Genomic DNA, 17,742 nt, shown 5'->3' with positions numbered 1-17,742 from the left:
TGAGTTTTGTGGACCATGGAACTTTTGTTATTTTTAGTAACAGCGGCATCAACGTTCACAAAATCAGATCATTGACGTTTTTAAAATTAGTTTTATCGAATGAAATTTTTAGAGATAACGAACAGTGTACAGGTTCAAATGTGCATTAAACAATACAAATAAGGAGCAGACTTCTAAAACATCAGAGGGGATCAGGTGCCATAGGGGAGTGAGCATCCTCTGCCAACCGGTTACACCCGAAATTAGACAAAATCTGTAGGAGTAACTAATGAAACAGTAATTTCTGTTTTTATAACCATGCCTACAATTAAAGCATTTTATTAAAATCAAACACTTTTAAATAAGTTAGGTATCTTTGTGTACATGTATTCTGCTTGTTTAGAAAGATTCATTAAAATCAGACCAAAACTTTCGGAGTAGTAGCATTATGAAGATTTTCACAGAATTTCTATTATTTAATAGGCATTTTACTAAAACCGAAGATAGAATTATAGTTTTACCGTCTACTATTATACACTTTTTTAATCAAACCAAAATACGATGAGGCATACAGTCAGACAGACAAACACCTTACCATCGAATAATTTCTTTGGTCTCTGACCAACAGAACAGGGTAAACATTATTATTATGTTACTTAAATTTTGTTTATTTCAATATCATTATCATCGTATCATTACGCAAACTGGCGTTTTGTAGCCGTATCTCTAAAAAGACATTGTATCTCCGTAATCAGCTGATGACATGATACGTGGGGTCACGTATTGTGTATGAAGGTATGATACATGCATGTATACCAAGTTTCCTACTGAAAATGATCTGTTCATGAGTAATCAAGATTTATGCGTATATTTATTGTTTATGCAAGTCGATACCAGGATGTACAAAGAAGACAAATCAAATACGTTTCAAACAAAAAATAAACATTGGTACAACACTGAAGATTGAACAAAACAAATTACAGAAAATGTGCTCGGCTTCATCTTTGCGAATTTCAAGGTATATTTTGTAGTAAACGTTACAAAATATGCCCAAATGTCTCTCCATAGCAGATCAACAGCTTACTTAGCAGTCATCATCGTGACGAATTCTGAAAGGAAATAAAAATACAAGTCATCATTCAGTTAAATTCAGTCAATGCTTATTCATCATTCAGTCTTTTTCCTCTAATAAGTCACTTTTAATTTTTCTTTAGTATTTGAAGAACATGATCCCTCTCTCAAAAATATTTTTATTAATTTCAATTTATGATGGCCATTATGACTGGAATGTGAAAACATCCATAATACCAAGAAAACAGGGTTTTTTTTTCATTGCAAGATTGACTTTCAACAAAACAAGTTGTCAGTTGATGTCTTTTTATTTGATAAAACTTATAACAATAGAAGTACTTGCTTATAGAACAATATCAAAGCAAATTGTTACACTGTTACACAAGAAATGGAGTATCATAGTGCTTGATCCATGCGTTTTATGTTTCTTTTAAAATTTAGAAACTACAATAATTTCCATGCAATGTCTTTTATTCTGTATTTTATACGCAACGAATTTCTGTTAAGAAATGAATGTTTATCATGTTTTTTGCTCTTTTAGAATCGGCATTTTTTGTCACATTTTACATCCTTGTGTGGATTTTTATTGCTGCTTTTGGCGAATACTAGTATGAATAAGAATTCATTGGGAGATTCGTTTTGAGGAATTTTATTCGGTGATGGCGTGCTATATTTATACATTTATGAAATCGATCTAAAATGCATTAAAGCTTGTGTTTAAACTACTAGTATCTTGAACAATGAAAAATAGGAAAATTCACTCAAAACGAACTTGTTACAATAAAGTTGGAAATGCATTCTATCTGTTGAAAAAATAAAATCTTTTAGTCAATCATTTGAAACGTACTCAGTAATACAATTTCCATTTCAACTTGAAAACAAATTCTAAAGTTGAATTTGAGTAAAAGAAAAATAACTGGCATTTCTTGCAGACAACAGTCCAGTGCGTTGTTTTGACCCATAAGCATGCGCGTGCTGGTCAATTGTTAGTGTGCTTGAACCAAGTTAAGATATCCGTTCGCCTAAGCAGATATAGCATCTGATGACGTCATGATAAAAGGGAGAGGAATGGTGGCCAAAGGATACGTCATTTTGACTGATTGGAAAACAAACCGGAAGCATACGTCCGGAAATCTGAAAAGACAAGAATGAACGCACGTGCATGCATGTTATCAAAGTACATCTTCATAGAGAAGGAAGAAAATGAACAACAGAAATTAGGAACATTTGCATGAAACATAAGAGGGAGAAAATAAAATTTAACATTTGTTTTGTTTTCAAAGAAATGATACTTTATTGTGCTGTATATTGAATTTCATCATACAGGAAAATGTGATCAACTTTGCAATTATAAATTGAACAGGAAGCGTAATTTACATAGATACGAAACCATTCCAAAAAAAGTAGTGTATTTCTTGCTGTCAAACTATACAAGCCAAGATGCAACATGTCACAGCTGTTTTTATTTGTTATTTGAGGATTAAATTGGCAGTAAATGTGGTTTTGAACCTCGAAAGCATTTTAACTGCTTCGTGGAAATTTAAGAAGCAAGATGCAATACAGAGAACGAGTTTCATGCGTCATGCCGTACCTTCATAGTTGACCATTCCGTCCCCGTCGAGATCCGCCTCTCGAATCATTTCGTCCACCTCTTCATCTGTCAGTTTTTCCCCTAGGTTGGTCATGACATGACGAAGTTCGGCAGCACTAATAAAACCGTTACCGTCCTTATCGAACACTCTGAAGGCTTCCCGAAGTTCTTCCTCACTATCTGTATCTTTCATTTTCCTTGCCATCATAAGGAGGAATTCTTCGAAGTCTATCGTGCCATTTCCTGCATGAAAATATCAATCACTGCACACCAAGCTCTAAGCATTTTCTTTAAAACTAATGTTCAATGCATTTAATATATATAGGATCTAGAATACAGATATCAAAGAGACATCTCTAACAAACTAATGGTGAAAACTAAACCATTTAAAAAAAATAAAAACCTGGGATGGGAAAACACAAATGAAGAGTAATTAATGCTCTACTAAGAGCATTTATAACTGCATATATAATGAGGGGTTCCTTTTCTTACATATTGTTTTCCTTCTAATCTATATATGGTCTCTCATCAATGAACACTATGAAATTAGTGTCGACGAATCAGCTTGCATTTTAGAAAAAGTATTTTTCGACAGTCTAAAATACGGTATATCTGCCAAACATAGTTTATTTTATATGTAAAAATAAAATCGTGTTCCTTTGATATCAAAATTTCATGCCTGGAGAAAATGATAGTCTACTGTTTAAAAATAAGTATCAAAGAAAAAATTACAATAAATATATAAATAAACAAATAATAAATAAGTAAAGGAATTGTTATAAAAGCTCGTGTAATTACATGTAAAGAGCTTAGATTCAAGCATGTTTTCTAGGAGATAAATCGTGTGATCCATGTTTAACATCCACAATGATAAACAATCTTGAGGTCAATGGGTCACATCGCTCACCTGAACACTCTGGTTAGGAAAATGCAGAAATCAGATCAGTATTGAAAAGTGATTGAAAGTCGATAGATATGGTCCAACATTTGACCTTCAATCAATTTTCAATCTTCTTGATCTTCAGATTTTCAAAGACTTTCTACAATGTACTACTATGTAATAAACTTTGATCCCGTAATGTGCCACAACCTTATACCATCTCAATTTGACTATGTTCTTGAGAAGAACATTTTCAAAGACATGTACATGTATTCCTATTCAAAACTTTGATCCCCCCATCTTATCCCCGGGGGTCAAGGTTTCACATAAGTTTCAACTTTTTTGGTCAACTGGTTCTTGATCAGAATAATTTGAATAAGACCACCAATTTTTCACTATTTCTTAATTAATTCCCCTAGGAAGAGGGAGTGACCCTTCATTTAAACAAACTTGAATACCCTTCACCCAAAGAATACTTTGTGCCAAGTTTGGTTGAAATTGGACAGGTGGTTATTGAGACGAAAATGAAAATGTAAAAAGTTTACGACGGTAGACAATGGACAAACTTCGATCAGCCTTCGGCTCATGTGAGCGAAAAGAACAATGTATATTTATAAATTGTCTCAAAACAATGCTACAGTTATGCAATATTCCTTGAAAAAGAAAATTGAACAAAATTTTTGTGGGTAATGAAAAGTCGAAGCTTTATAATTCTGAATTTACGTGTATCACAAACTTTGGATCACACGATTGCGCAACAATTCTCCTTGAACACTACTCATTCACAGCAGCTATTGAAACAATTTCTCTCCTGAAGCCATGTTAATATTAAAAAAAAAAACTGCTAACAAATTAACTTCTCCAGTCATTTCACTCTGAAATATGCCTTCTTGAAGCACTTACCAATCCCGCAGCAATTCGTTTGTATTGGTCCAAAATAAGCAATTGCTTGATTCGAAAAAGAAATGTATTTTAATTTATCTTCTTAATTAACTGAAGGTCGAACGAAGAAAGAATGGAGAAGAGAGTATCTTATAATCAAAAACCAATCTCTATGCTTTTACAGTGTACTCTTGCAATGTAGTTCTTGATAACTAGATAGAGCTATCGAATTTGTTATTAAAAAATAAATTTTTTTAAAAAATCAAACAGAAAAGAACTGCAGCAATGAGAATTTGAAGACTTCCATAGCAAATGCTGTTTTTTAAAAGAAATAACAAACATTTAAAATGTAGATAAGATGATTAATAGATTTTATGTAGACCTACAGTATGACCTAGATATCCGAATATTGTTTATGTTTTTATGAGCTAGGATTTCGTGGTTAGAAATTTGGCCTTTTTTTCCCTAATAGATTTTTAGGAAGTTTTTGTGGTACGTACAAGGACTGCTCGAGGCAAACATAAATAATAAACAAAGCCAGTCTATTTTAAGAACCTATTGCAATTAATAAAAATTTCTAAGTTAAAAGGAAATTTCCTCTAAGGTTACCTGAAGATTTGTAGATAAAGTATTTATCTGTTTAATACAACACATTCTAGACATGATAATTTCAAAATCTAAATATAATCTTTGGCACCCCCCCCCCAAAAAAAACATAATTAAAAAAACACCAGAATCTGTCAATTTGTTTAGATCTCTATACAAGATGTAAAATTCGTATTTCTTTACCAAGGATAACTCAAGAATACTAATGCTTATCCCTATTAGAATCATATTTTTTACAATGTACTGGTTGTTGTTGACTAGATGTTCTTTAAGAAGTGAGATCAAGTTGACAACACAGTGATCATAGATTAAATATAATGAAGAAAGACTCATGTCCATCATTATAGAAATTTAGACATTGCTAAGATAAAATAACCTAAGAACCTTACCAAACCTTTTTTTCTATCATGATAAAAATAACAAAAATACTGAAATGCAGAACATTTCACGGCATGCAATGGACACAATATCTTTAAACGCTGAGTAACGTTTATACACGTTTAGCTAATTCTCCAGCAGTTGCAAGGTTATACATAAGGATTAAGCCTTAAACTTGATGAAATAGACCACGTTTACTAGTACAAAAATATTGGACAGCTCTTACTGCTTTCTTATAAGATTAATGGTTGTAGGGACGGTGGCGGTCGTATGATTTTGATAAGAAAAACTTAAACTAGAACTGTCCCAGTAGGTCTAATGTCCCCCGCGGGACAACACGCTTTAAAATGGCTTAAAAGATGCTGCCATTTTGTCGAAAAAAATATATGGTAAATTTACTAAATTATAATAGAGAAAGATTTTAACATCTCTATAGTTGAGGGTAATGGTTGTATTGAGCATTCCAAAATTTATTTACAGCCATGTCATCATAATTTCACGTCCCTCTCCACGCCCCCTCCCCACAAATATTTCTTAGTCATGTGACCATGAGTTTATACTCACTTCCGAGATACTTCATGAACTCTGTGACCTTGACTTTTGTCTAAATAGCAATTGCTAGGGTCATGTCTTATCATATAAACATATCAAATCTAATGGCATGATGACTGTTGGAAGCTATTCCATTTTAAAGTAATATCAGGGAAAAAGAAATGCACCTCAAACCAGTGATCTTGAGTTTGTCTTAGTGAACATGGTGTACGGTTGTTTAATTTAAAACATCCTTTGTCCCTGGTATAATCTAATGTTGTTTTGTTAATTTTCACATAAAGATTATGGCTATTGCAAAAATTTATATACTTCTAAAATCAGTGACCTTGACCTTATCCAAATTACCCTAGGTTATGGTCAAGCCATACCCTTGAGGTACAAGCACTTTTATCTCAGGGATAAACTTCTACTGTTTTTTTTTTCATATCAAGTTGTGTCTAAATTCATATTTTAAAAGTTAATAACTTAGTTCCCTGTGACTTTGTCAAAAATAACATTGTAACTATGACAAAGGAGATTCCTGATCACAAGGTACATACTAGATATGTCTCTGAAGTTCCTCTGCTAAAAAGTTTGACCAAGGAAAAAATTTGTTTCCCTTTGGTGTGTTCTTGTAAAAGAAGTTATGTACATTGATACATTATATCTATATAATGTCACTTTTTTCTTATTTTGACGAATCAATTTGAAAAAAAAACAGAAACAAATGCAGTAGTTCAAATTTTATATTTTTAAAATATACTTAGAAGTTTCAGAGGTCATCTTTGGACAAAAAAAATGTTGACAGACGGCGGAACCTGCAGACAGACAGAGTGATTCCAATATACCTCCTAAACTGCTAGGGTGGGATGGGTGTGTACATATTATATTTGTCATTGTCTGGCCTTTTGCTCGTGCAGATTCCTGTACATTTATCGCTAAATACTAAATTCTTCACAGGCTGCATCTGCGGGAAAAAATGAATAGTACAAGAAAAATGCATCATTATTAAGAAAGAAAGCCTGTTCGAACAGTCATCTCTTTCCGTGTGCATTCTTCTTGCATCATTCATCTTTACTGCGTGATTTTGACACAATACATATTATGAAGCAAAGCCACAGCGACTCTAATGCGTTAAAGGTTACAACTTTCGATCAGCAGAAACCTGTCTAATTTCGAAAAGGTATTTGATTCTGCTTACTTTTTAAAATTGAATTCATAAATACATTTTGCGATGAAAAAAAATGTCATTCCACTGATTTTTTTCAATGGTATTGGATACAACCTATTTTAGCCATTGCCCTAAATAATACCCACATATTTATGTCATCCTTCCTCCAAATGCAGATTTTTTTAATCTTCATGTGTTTGTTTTTTTTAAGCTAAATGGGATGTAATTCTGCAACATACTGCTTTCTTCATACTAATGTGCTATTAGTAATTTTAAAGTGTGCAATAAGAGCCATAGAAAGCAAATCGGGCACGATATCCTTACCATCTGCGTCAACTTCATTGATCATATCCTGCAGCTCTGCCTCGGTTGGATTTTGACCCAAACTGCGCATGACAGTACCCAGTTCACTGGTCGTGATGGTTCCATCGCCGTCTTTGTCAAATAATGAAAAGGCTTCTTTGAACTCTATAATTATAAAGATTTTATACAGATTAAACAGGCCTGAAACAAGTCTTTATTTAAAGTACATGTACCAATGTACACAAAAACAACGACAGTTTGGAAGCAAAAGAAACAGAAAAATTGCAGAGTAAGAAGAGTACACGTATATTTTGAATACAAGTCTGATGTCTATTATTTCTGTTGGGTTAATGAGTGGAATAATTGATCATTTCTTCTTCTACAAGAAGTATGTCTGAAATGTATTCACCAGACTGCGTACTGACCTACTCCGACAGATTTTAAATTTCCGCTGAGCCTCTTTGCAATGTATGAAATTTGGCATTTTGCCGACCCAAAATAGACTTAATAGCAACAATAAAAGTTCTGTCATCCTATTTTTAAAATCCTATATTTTCTATTTTACGCAGGCGAAAATGATAATATCTAAAATAATTGCTTTTACAATATTGCCGGATAAATTTTCCCACCACATCGACATCCAACTACTATAAGCTTGTGCTTCAATATTTTTCTCCTGCATGTTTAACAGATAATGTGATTTGGCATGTTTTATCATAAAAAATCGTTAATTTTCACGATTTTCCACAATTAATAGCCACATATAATGTTTACTTATTGTTACTTGTGGAATGGGATGGCTTCATTATACCGTATATTGTTGCTCTAATGACTACGGCATTTGAGGAAGCTCATTAGCTTTCATACGATGAACCAAAAAATGGCGGACTCTATTATCGGTGCTACTCTGCACTTTCTCAACATGTACCTGCTATTTGTTCGTCTGTCAAGGTAATAATTTGCTCCGTCTGAAAAGAGAAAACAAGGCCTTAATGAGCCATTAGATTTGCAACATATAACCCACAAATTTAATTTCGAGAAACAATCTGACAATTATTAAGATAAAAATACGGTCAGTTCAATACTGTCACTCAGTTAATGCTCTCTGAAAGAAAGACTGACATTGAAAAAAAAAATTAAAAATTAACTTTGATTAAAACAGAATTTTTTTGACAATGTGAACGTAAAGTATAAAATCGTTAAGTACTTCTCGATGTTTGATTGTCTTTCTCCTTTCTATATCATACATAATTAAACTGTGAATAAAAACTTTCGTGTGATTAGCTGTATTTCCGAAAATATTAAAGCATTATTGATCCGCACTTTAAGTGTGTTTCCTCTTTCAGAGTCTTGTGGTTTGTGCCACTACATAGAAAATGAGTTAAGAACAGACAGGAAAGCTTAGACCGAATACATGTGTGTCATTGGTTTGATATTTAAACTTTCAAGATACACAAATTTATATATAAAGTTATTTAAAAATACATTAGTTAATCATTCTCACTTAAATTCCCTTTTGGGATCTCTCTATAGAACACGTTTTTTCTTGAGCCTACCCAGAAAACTAATCGAACACAATAACATGTATTTCTTTACTTTAAAGACGCATTCTTTTGATGTAGCTAATCCTGTCTGCCGCTGAGATGTGCTATACGAGTGTGTGTTCTGATTAATGAGAGAAGATTGACTACATGCTTCCGAAGATTACCAACATACCAGAGCTATCGAATTACATTGTAATGACTGAATGTTTTGCTCACTTCGTGAATGATCACACCCTCTTAATCACAACTTAAATAAATAAAAATAAAGCTGAAAAGTCCAAAAGAAGTATATATGTTGAAATTTAAATCTTAGTCACGGGATTTCTTCCGAGAGATAAGCCGAAACTACTGTGAATTAGATTAAGTTTTCAAACTGGGTCGAGGACACTATTAAAGCTCAGGGGGAGAGTTGGAAAATACTGCGTATTTCAAATGCTACTCACCATGTCAACAGCTGACGGAACAAAACTCCGTTCTGTCTACTTCGATGATGTAGTCTTTATTCAATAATCAAATAAACAAAATTTTCTCCTCCGCCGACCGGTGACACACAGGGTACATTCCCAGCCCCCGTGAGTCAAAGAAGTCTCCAACAGAAGAAAAAAAATCCAAGAGAGGTAACTCTTTATCTTCAAATATTTTTTCTCTCACAAGTCTGAATAATGATGGTCAATTTTCATCAAAAAGCAATGAAAATCACAAGTTCTCTTGACAGAGAGAGAGGAAGCGGCGTTAGTGATCACCTACATGAGGGGGATACCGTGAAGACCCCGGATCAGATTGCGTCCTCGTTGCCACCAGCATCTCCCGCGTGTAGCATTGCGGCACTTACCATCTGAAAGATATTATCGCCAGTACCTATCTACAAATGGCGCCCAGTAATTACACAAGTAATATATGTACTACGGAAAATCGGTCCAGGCTATGACTCTAAGTTGTTGAAAAAAGAAAAGCATGTAACACACGTCGTCAACGATTCTAGACATTTAAATAAAAGCGACCAATGGAGTAAAAGAAAATCGATGATACTTTTCTTTTTCTCTTTCTATCCCTCTTTCCCTTTCTTTCTCTTTCTGAGTTTCTAACATTCCACAAATATTACATTAACAAGATAAACAGAGAGTGGAATGAATCCCTTTTGGTTTTTATTGTGTTACTCACTTTTCTGTAATGATAAATATTACGTATAACTTTACTGTAAAATTTCGTTTTTTTATCCCTTTAATCTGTTAAACGTATTTCTTAATTTCTGAAGATATTAATTTTTCACCGTTGTGAAGCAAGAAGTTTCGATCTTGATCTCTGTTTTTAAAGCAAACCCTACATTGAATTTTAAATGCGAGATCATTGACCTGTTCCTCAAGAAAGACATAATTACTTCTTCAGACAGAAGAGAAGTTTTACTATATTACTCACATTGTTACGTCTACATACTGCACCTAAAATTAACTGCATGAAACCAAAATAAAACAACCCTTTACGAACTCTTGGATGCTTTCATTGATAGTTGGAGAAAATTTATTGGATCAATTTTAAAATATTCATTTATTCAAATGCTATTGACAAAAATTTGACAAAAGGCCAATATCTATTTTAAAAAATCAGTTATACACATTCATAAAAATATCTTATATGGAATCTTATACATTAATTTCATTCACTTCAATGCTTAATTAATTTTGGATATCATTTTCTTTTTATCTCAAAGGACTTTTTTTTAAATTCTTGGATTTTCAACTATTCTTGAATTAAAAAAAAACAAAAAAAACAAAAAAAAAAACAGACGGGCATTTTTTTTTTTTTTTTTTTTTTTTTTTTTTTTTTTACATACTGATATACAATATAGATTAGAAATAAAATATGTTTCAAATTATCTTCGACAACTGCGAGTCTGTTAACATCCTACATTTTTGTTTATCATATTAACCCTGCTGAATGAAAAAGCACCCTGACACGTAAAATTATATAATTATTGCTTATTTATGGCTACCAAGGATATTTGTAATCTGCCGCAGCTCTTCTATAAATATTATCGAGACGCTCACGTGACCTCCGATCCGTAAATGGCATATGTGAGAAGAAGAGATCGGATTCCAAGACAACTCGGCTACGCATGCGTATTTTCTTTCGCAGCAGACGATTTCCAGTGAGAAAGAAAAATAAAAATTTGCTAATCTGAGCTCGGAGATATTAGAATCAAGATGGTGAGTAGAAGTCTTATTTTTTAAGAGTTATGTTTAGTTTTCGTTTGTTTGGATGGTTCGTTAATAAAGAAAATTAAAAAAAATTGAGTACTGTATAGTGAAACTAATAGTATATCATATTTTTTGTAGTCGGAATTCAAGATTTCTGAAAAGCAATATACTGGTAAGTTAATTAATTACAATTTCCAGAACTCTATTGGCTTCATCTATGCCTGTTTAAGTTGTTTATATGTAGAACGATATAATGATTTTAAAATGTCTACATTTCCCAAAAATTATACTGAACATTTTGAGATTTTATAATTATGTTTTGTAAATCTTCATTTAACTTCTCTTTTTTTGTAATATAAAGTTATCGTAACTTTATTAATTACAATCCTGAATGATCTCGACCTATCTACATGCGCAGCCAAATATGGCGACTGCACGTACTCACAGCGTAGAAGTCAATCAGGATGCTATCCGCACAGCCTTACTGCTTCATCCTGTTTAGATCTGTTTCTCTGCAAGTGAATAAACATTCATCTGGCGCAAGATTATTTGCGAAGTTTATTAATCGGGAACCCATTTAATTCAAATTTCAGAGTACGTGCCATATGTTATAGAAGTGAGCCTTTTTTGCAGCAGGGAAAGTCTGGAAAAAAAACGTAGGCTAAAGAAGAAATATAATCACGTCCAGCGATCGCGTAGATAAAAAGTGTCTTCACTAGTACCTATGTAATTAACTTAGACCGCATAGATAGGTTAATGTTTAGCATGTGTTACATGTGTACAAAATACATGTGAAACCGAACGATTCAGACAGACTACTCAAATCGCAACGCAAATAAAGCAAACTTTATCCTAACTATGATGGTGCCAATTTTTTTTTTATATACCGATGAAAAGAAATCTGATTTTATCGGTTTTACTGTGCCTTAAGCAGTTGACTTAAAGTTAATTGTATATGCAAAGCCAAGTTGATACCATAACTTAAAATTCTAAAGGAACCCCATGTTCTTGCAAAACTATTGCAATAGCTCAAAAGATAACACTGAACAACGTTTGCAAATAGTCTAATGCATCTTTAATAGTTGCTATTTTCCTATTGTAGATGCACACAATACTTTTAACCTTTTCGACAAAAAGGGTGATGGACGGGTATCAACAAAAGAACTGGAAAAAGTCTTCAAAAGTTTAGCCCTTCAAATTAACGATGAACAGTTGAAAGAATGGGCTGACGAAATGGACGAGGAAGGTTTGGTCATTTATATGTATTTTCAAAATTAATACTGTTTTCAACTTTTGTTTGTGTTTTAGATAGGAGAAGAACATCTATTGAAAAATATTGCAACGACGTCAATTCATTCGATGTTTATTTCATCCCATGCGTATCAAAATTCCCTAATCAGTTTCATTCCTATTTGTTGCAAGTCCAGACCACTCGAATCACTGCATGACGTTTCGCGGTTTATTAACAGAATTATGTTAATCAGCAGTAGTGACTGTGTGCGATATTATAAGATTTGGCGTTATTCTGCGATTGGTTGTACGTATAGATAAGATCAGAAGAAATATAAACACTGACCGAATTCCTTAAGAGTACACTTTACTTGTACAATTTGAAACATTTTTTATGAAGTCAAAACACTGTGCCTTCACAACCTCGTCTTCATACCAGTCTATATATCAATCCTTGCTTTCTCTGTAGTTAATCATCTTGTTATCATCTGACACAAGACAACGTTGTAGTTATCATTTACACTGCAAAGAAAAGTATCAAGCCCCGGTTATTAGCATTCCTAGTGAATTTTGTAGTTACAGTTAGTGAACTGGTATGCGAACTTTCATTGTTAAGTATAAATGCAACAAACTATCATAATATTCTAAACTGACAGAAACCACACACAGATGGTTTCGCTTTGATATCAGTTCTTGTTTAAACACAAAAAGAGAAAGATGTCAAACAAAAAGTTTTACAAGTCATTCAACATAATGTTTAGTTTGACTTCAATTAGCATCTCTGTGAAATTTACAATTTACCCTAGAAAAGCAACTGTAAAAAAGAAATTAGATAGAGATGAGGAAAAGTTGAATTATTTTAATTTTTGCCCTAGAAATATTTTTCCCCAAAATTTTGAAGCACCCGATTCAGAATTCTAAATAAAAACCAGAAGTCTCTGTCGAGACTGTAGCTCTACTGGTTTGTACTTATAACAAAGGATGAGAAAAGAAGCCATTGCCATCAGATCAAAACTGTAGAGCGTTTTAAAGGAATTTCACAGACATTTCTACTTTTAGTAACAATAGAAACACTGTTCATCAAAATCACAAAACCGAAGGTATCTTAGTGTAGTCTACCCAAGTAATATTGAAATCAGACCAAAACTGTAGAAGGAGTAGCATTTTTAAGGAATTTCACAGAAAATTCTATTTTTAGTGACCATGGAAACACTGTTCATCGAAATCAAAATCCGAGACTATTTTATGTATCTTAAGTCTATAAGTTATATTGAAATAAGAAGGAGTAGCGTTTTAAAGGAATTTCACAAAAAATTCTTTTTTAGTAACCATGGCATATCGAAATCAAAAACCAATGCACTATTCTATGTATCTTAGTATAGTCTACTTGTGTGCCAAGTTATATTGAAATCAGACCAAAACTGTAAAAGGAGTAGCGTTTTTAAGAAATTTCACAGAAAATTCTATTTTTAGTAACCATGGCAACACCGTTCATCAAAATCAAAAATCGATGCACTATTTTATGTATCTTAGTGTAGTCTACTTGTGTACCAAGTAATATTGAAATCAGACCAAAACTGTAGAAGGAGTAGCATTTTAAAGGAATTTCAAGAAAATTCTATTTTTAGTAACCATGGTAATTCAAAATTCGATGCACTATTTTATGTATCTTAGTGTAGTCTATCTGTGTGCCAACTTATACTGAAATCAGACCAAAACTGTAGGAGTCCAGAAAATTCTATTTTTAGTAACCATGGCAACACCGTTCATCGAAATCAAAATCCGATGCACTATTTTATGTATCTTAGTGTAGTGTACTTGTGTGCCAAGTTATATAAAAATCAGACCAAAACTGTAGGAGGAGTAGCGTTTTTGAAAAATTGTTTACAGACAGACGGACAGACAGACAGACAGACAGACGGACGGACGACGGACACCTTACTATTGCATAAGCTCTTCTGGTCTCTGACCAGTAGAGCTAATAAAGGTCTATGTATACTAGCAGTAAATTTCATTATTTTATTGCAGTCTTCATTCTACAAGGTCTATTCCAATCAGGCATAAGATTAATATAGAAATAATTAACATATATGTAAAACTTTTAAGCTATCCTTCAGTCTTTTGACCAATCTAGCAATACGTTCCCAAAAGATGTTGCTCAATCAATGAAAAAGTCGTAGGAATTCTGTTTTTATATCTATGGCATATACTGGTAATCCAATTCGTATGTTTGTTACATTTTATCCTTTCCAAACGAAGTCCCCGCTGTTGCATCATGCATGGATTATAAAATGTTAAAAATAATCCAATCGATATGATTTTAAAAGGTTCCTTAAAATCATTATAAAGATAGAAGTAGCATAAACCATTCTTTTTTTCCAGCTGAAGGATATCTGAATTGGGAACAGTTCAAAGTTTTGTTTGAGCGTAAAATAAGGATGAACGAGGACGAGAGAGAACTTCGAGAAGCGTTTAGGGTACTAGACAAGGGAAATAAGGGAACAATTCCAGTAGAAGATCTAAGATGGATTTTAAAATCAATAGGAGACGATTTCACGGATGAGGAATTAGATGATATGATTGCAGAAACCGATACAGATGGTTCCGGAACGGTTGATTATGAAGGTATATATTTTATCGACTTCGGTTGCCAAATTATTTTCTTTTTTTTTTAAATAAACAGAAAAATTTTTGACGGTATTGCGCTAAATTTCAGTATTAGTGGATTGGTAGTTGTGTACTTTGCATTGACAGACTGCTGTGTTCGTAGCTCAGGCTATCAGCCTGTTATTTAGAAAGAGATAAAGTTATACGTGTATCCGTCATCTTTAAATGTTATATCCTTTGGTAGAGTAGACAAATTGTCTGTGTACTTGAACCCTCAAAACTTTTCGAACAACCTTATTGCACATGGTTATGTTCCTTATTTATTTTTTGTACGGATTTTTTTGGAATGTAACTTAGTGTCGTAATGCATGACTATTATGTAGTATACGAGTTTTTGTTTTTTCCAGAATTCAAAGCCTTGATGACTTCAGAATGAGAGTTGGATACAGTTTTCGTCCTTTTTTGCATCAGGCAACACAAATCTATCGTACGCTCGCGTCCCATTCGTCAGCTTGCTGTTTGCAATATTTTTGAAGGAATTTACATCCATATGAATAAAAAGCAAAAAATTATACACGTCCAGCTCCTGACGAATTTGGATCATTTTTGGCAAGAAATTGCGGCGTACCCTAGCCTTTTCATTTTTGCAGTTTTTATTATGAACTGATCATAAAACTTCTTCCTATCATTCCATATTGTTTTAACACATGCGCACTAACCTGCTTGTAAAGATTTAAAAAATAATAAATATATACAGAGGAGTAGTTATAACCTTTGTGTGTTTTATGTATTTTTGTTGCTGTTACGCTCGATAATTTTGCGCATTGCTATTGTTACGACTTATTTCAGCTTTTTATGATAACTCTTCTTATATCATTTCCAGAATTCTTAAAACTGATGATGGGCGATTAAAATTGCTGATTAAAGACTTTATTTTGACCGACTAATCACCACCGTTGTGCAGGGGAACACGCCTCTAGGAATTGCACTTTCCTTACCAACACTTGCAGTTGAAATATCAACTCTCCAATATTGTCACTCGCATTTCTTTCTTTCATTGCGACATGCACATTGCTTGCTGTTTCTTATCTTTTTTGACAACTTGTTTTTAAACCCTGAAGGCAATGATATTTCAACTGATGTAAATACCAATTGTAAGCACGCTTGTTTGCTTTGCACTTTTTTGCTTTGATTTCACAGTTAGTTTTTTTTTTTCTACAATAAACTTTGACCTTTAAGTTGAAAGGTCGAATTGGACTTACCCGCCATATATCTGGAATCCACATTCATTTCATGCATGTTTGGTTTCAAAGCGACCAGGAAACCTCTGGAACCTTCCATTGTGAAATACTAACTTAACGTTCACGGTCCCATTATTTTTGAATATGTGTAAAATATTATTAAATATAGATCTTTGAATGATTTTTCAATTGAAGTGTATATATGTGTAGTTTTTGTATGAATGAAAGTCGTTATGCAAACATACTTAATTTTCCACTAATAAAATTTGTTACTTCCTTCAAATGTCAGTGTTATTCATTTGCTTCATTTTATTAGTCTTTTTAAAAAACTAACTTTTAATTCACATTTAACATCTTCCAAAAATCAAATTTGTAATTTCCATTCCAGTTAGCCAAAACCTTCAATATTTGAAATATGTTTTTCCTCCCAAAAGAGTAGTAATTGATTTATTTGATCTTCAGTAAACTATTAATTACAATTTCAAGTGACATTTAAATCAAATAATGCAAAATTCAAGTTCCTTTTTTAAAAGAAACATCAGTAATTAGCATATCCAATTTTTGTTTCAAGTAAACTAATGGTTTACTTGAATCCCGTTCAATAACATTCGTTTGAACATAAATAATGTAAAGGTATTTCTTGTGTTACATAAAAAAATGAAGTCTAAAATAAACTTGTATAACTATCTAGATAGTTATAAATAAATTAAAAATTTAGATTATAATTTTTAATGTGACATTATGCCAAGTGTTCAAACTGTCTAAATGTAAAACCTTTCCTTTAAAATAATATTAATTTAAACAATAAAATGCTTTCTTTGTTTGTTATTACTGGAATTAATTTTACGCGGGTTATGTATTTTTTCTGCAACAGCTGCGACCGTTAATTCCAGTAATAACAAACAAAGAAAGACATTTTATTGTTTATATTTATATCTGTTTATATGATCATTTAAAGTAAGATTAAAAAGATTGATTATTGTATTAATGATGCGAATGCCTTTATACGTTTCATTGATGAAGCAGCAACTGATCAAGAAATCAGGCGACATCCCTAATGTAGTTCATGCAGTGATTCATGCCACGGGTTTCCGTAAGAAATAAAGGAGAAAATATTCAGTGGATGTAAATTTAAAGTGCATTGATGTGGAACAACTAAAATATTGATATTACGTGTCTTTTCTTTCTTTGCCAAGACAGCATAAGCAGTGTATAATAAACTCAAAACAGATTGTATCATCGAAACAAGATAAGGATATCAGTTATCTCGTTCATAGTCATCATTTCGCAAACTCAATGTCGATACAGTCGGACTCTGGGAAGCAAATACAACCTACAATCTATGCTAAGTGACTTTTTTGAAACAGAAAGTTTGGCCTAATATTTTTTTTCACCTTTATCCCTTTATTCGATCATGACAAGGAACACATGGCGGGTGTGACAGGGGATGCTTACTTCTCCATGGGCCATGATTCCATAACTGATGTTCTGACAGGTGCGTGTTTGAAGTGTTTCGCAGTTGTATTGTACCAA

General features: G+C 32.8%; 2 protein-coding genes across 4 annotated transcripts; one reads left to right on the top strand and one right to left on the bottom strand.

The window, feature by feature from the left end:
• Positions 1 to 831: 831 nt before the first annotated feature.
• Positions 832 to 9,996, bottom strand: LOC134281583 (calmodulin-A-like). Of its 2 annotated transcripts, XR_009995127.1 has the most exons (6): positions 9,380 to 9,996; positions 8,321 to 8,360; positions 7,414 to 7,557; positions 2,642 to 2,884; positions 1,898 to 2,184; positions 832 to 1,088 (listed from the first exon to the last, which is right to left on the bottom strand). XR_009995127.1 is itself a non-coding variant. In XM_062764019.1 (5 exons), the coding sequence occupies exons 1-5, from the start codon at positions 9,380 to 9,382 to the stop codon at positions 1,060 to 1,062; spliced, it is 459 nt and encodes a 152-aa protein (XP_062620003.1). In that variant the 5' UTR covers positions 9,383 to 9,988; the 3' UTR covers positions 832 to 1,059. The 2 variants fall into 2 exon arrangements, 1 of the variants encoding a protein (XP_062620003.1); XM_062764019.1 differs by lacking the exon at positions 1,898 to 2,184 and having other exon boundaries at positions 9,380 to 9,988.
• Positions 9,997 to 10,996: 1,000 nt separating this feature from the next.
• LOC134281584 (troponin C-like) lies at positions 10,997 to 16,486 on the top strand. 2 transcript variants are annotated; one of them, XM_062764021.1, is made up of 5 exons: positions 10,997 to 11,140; positions 11,270 to 11,303; positions 12,234 to 12,377; positions 14,744 to 14,986; positions 15,852 to 16,486. In XM_062764021.1, exons 1-5 carry the CDS (start codon positions 11,138 to 11,140, stop codon positions 15,878 to 15,880), a joined length of 453 nt encoding a protein of 150 aa, XP_062620005.1. In that variant the 5' UTR covers positions 10,997 to 11,137; the 3' UTR covers positions 15,881 to 16,486. The 2 variants fall into 2 exon arrangements, with proteins under 2 accessions (XP_062620005.1, XP_062620004.1); XM_062764020.1 differs by having other exon boundaries at positions 10,999 to 11,140; positions 15,376 to 16,486.
• Positions 16,487 to 17,742: the final 1,256 nt, after the last annotated feature.

This window comes from Saccostrea cucullata, unplaced genomic scaffold (assembly GCF_032062105.1).
Source record: "Saccostrea cucullata isolate Sc308-1 unplaced genomic scaffold, CSIRO_AGI_Scuc_v1 ctg66, whole genome shotgun sequence".
NCBI classification, from domain to species: Eukaryota; Metazoa; Mollusca; class Bivalvia; order Ostreida; family Ostreidae; genus Saccostrea; species Saccostrea cuccullata.
Note: the sequence above shows the minus strand (reverse complement) of the source record. Positions and strands in the feature narration are given on the sequence as shown.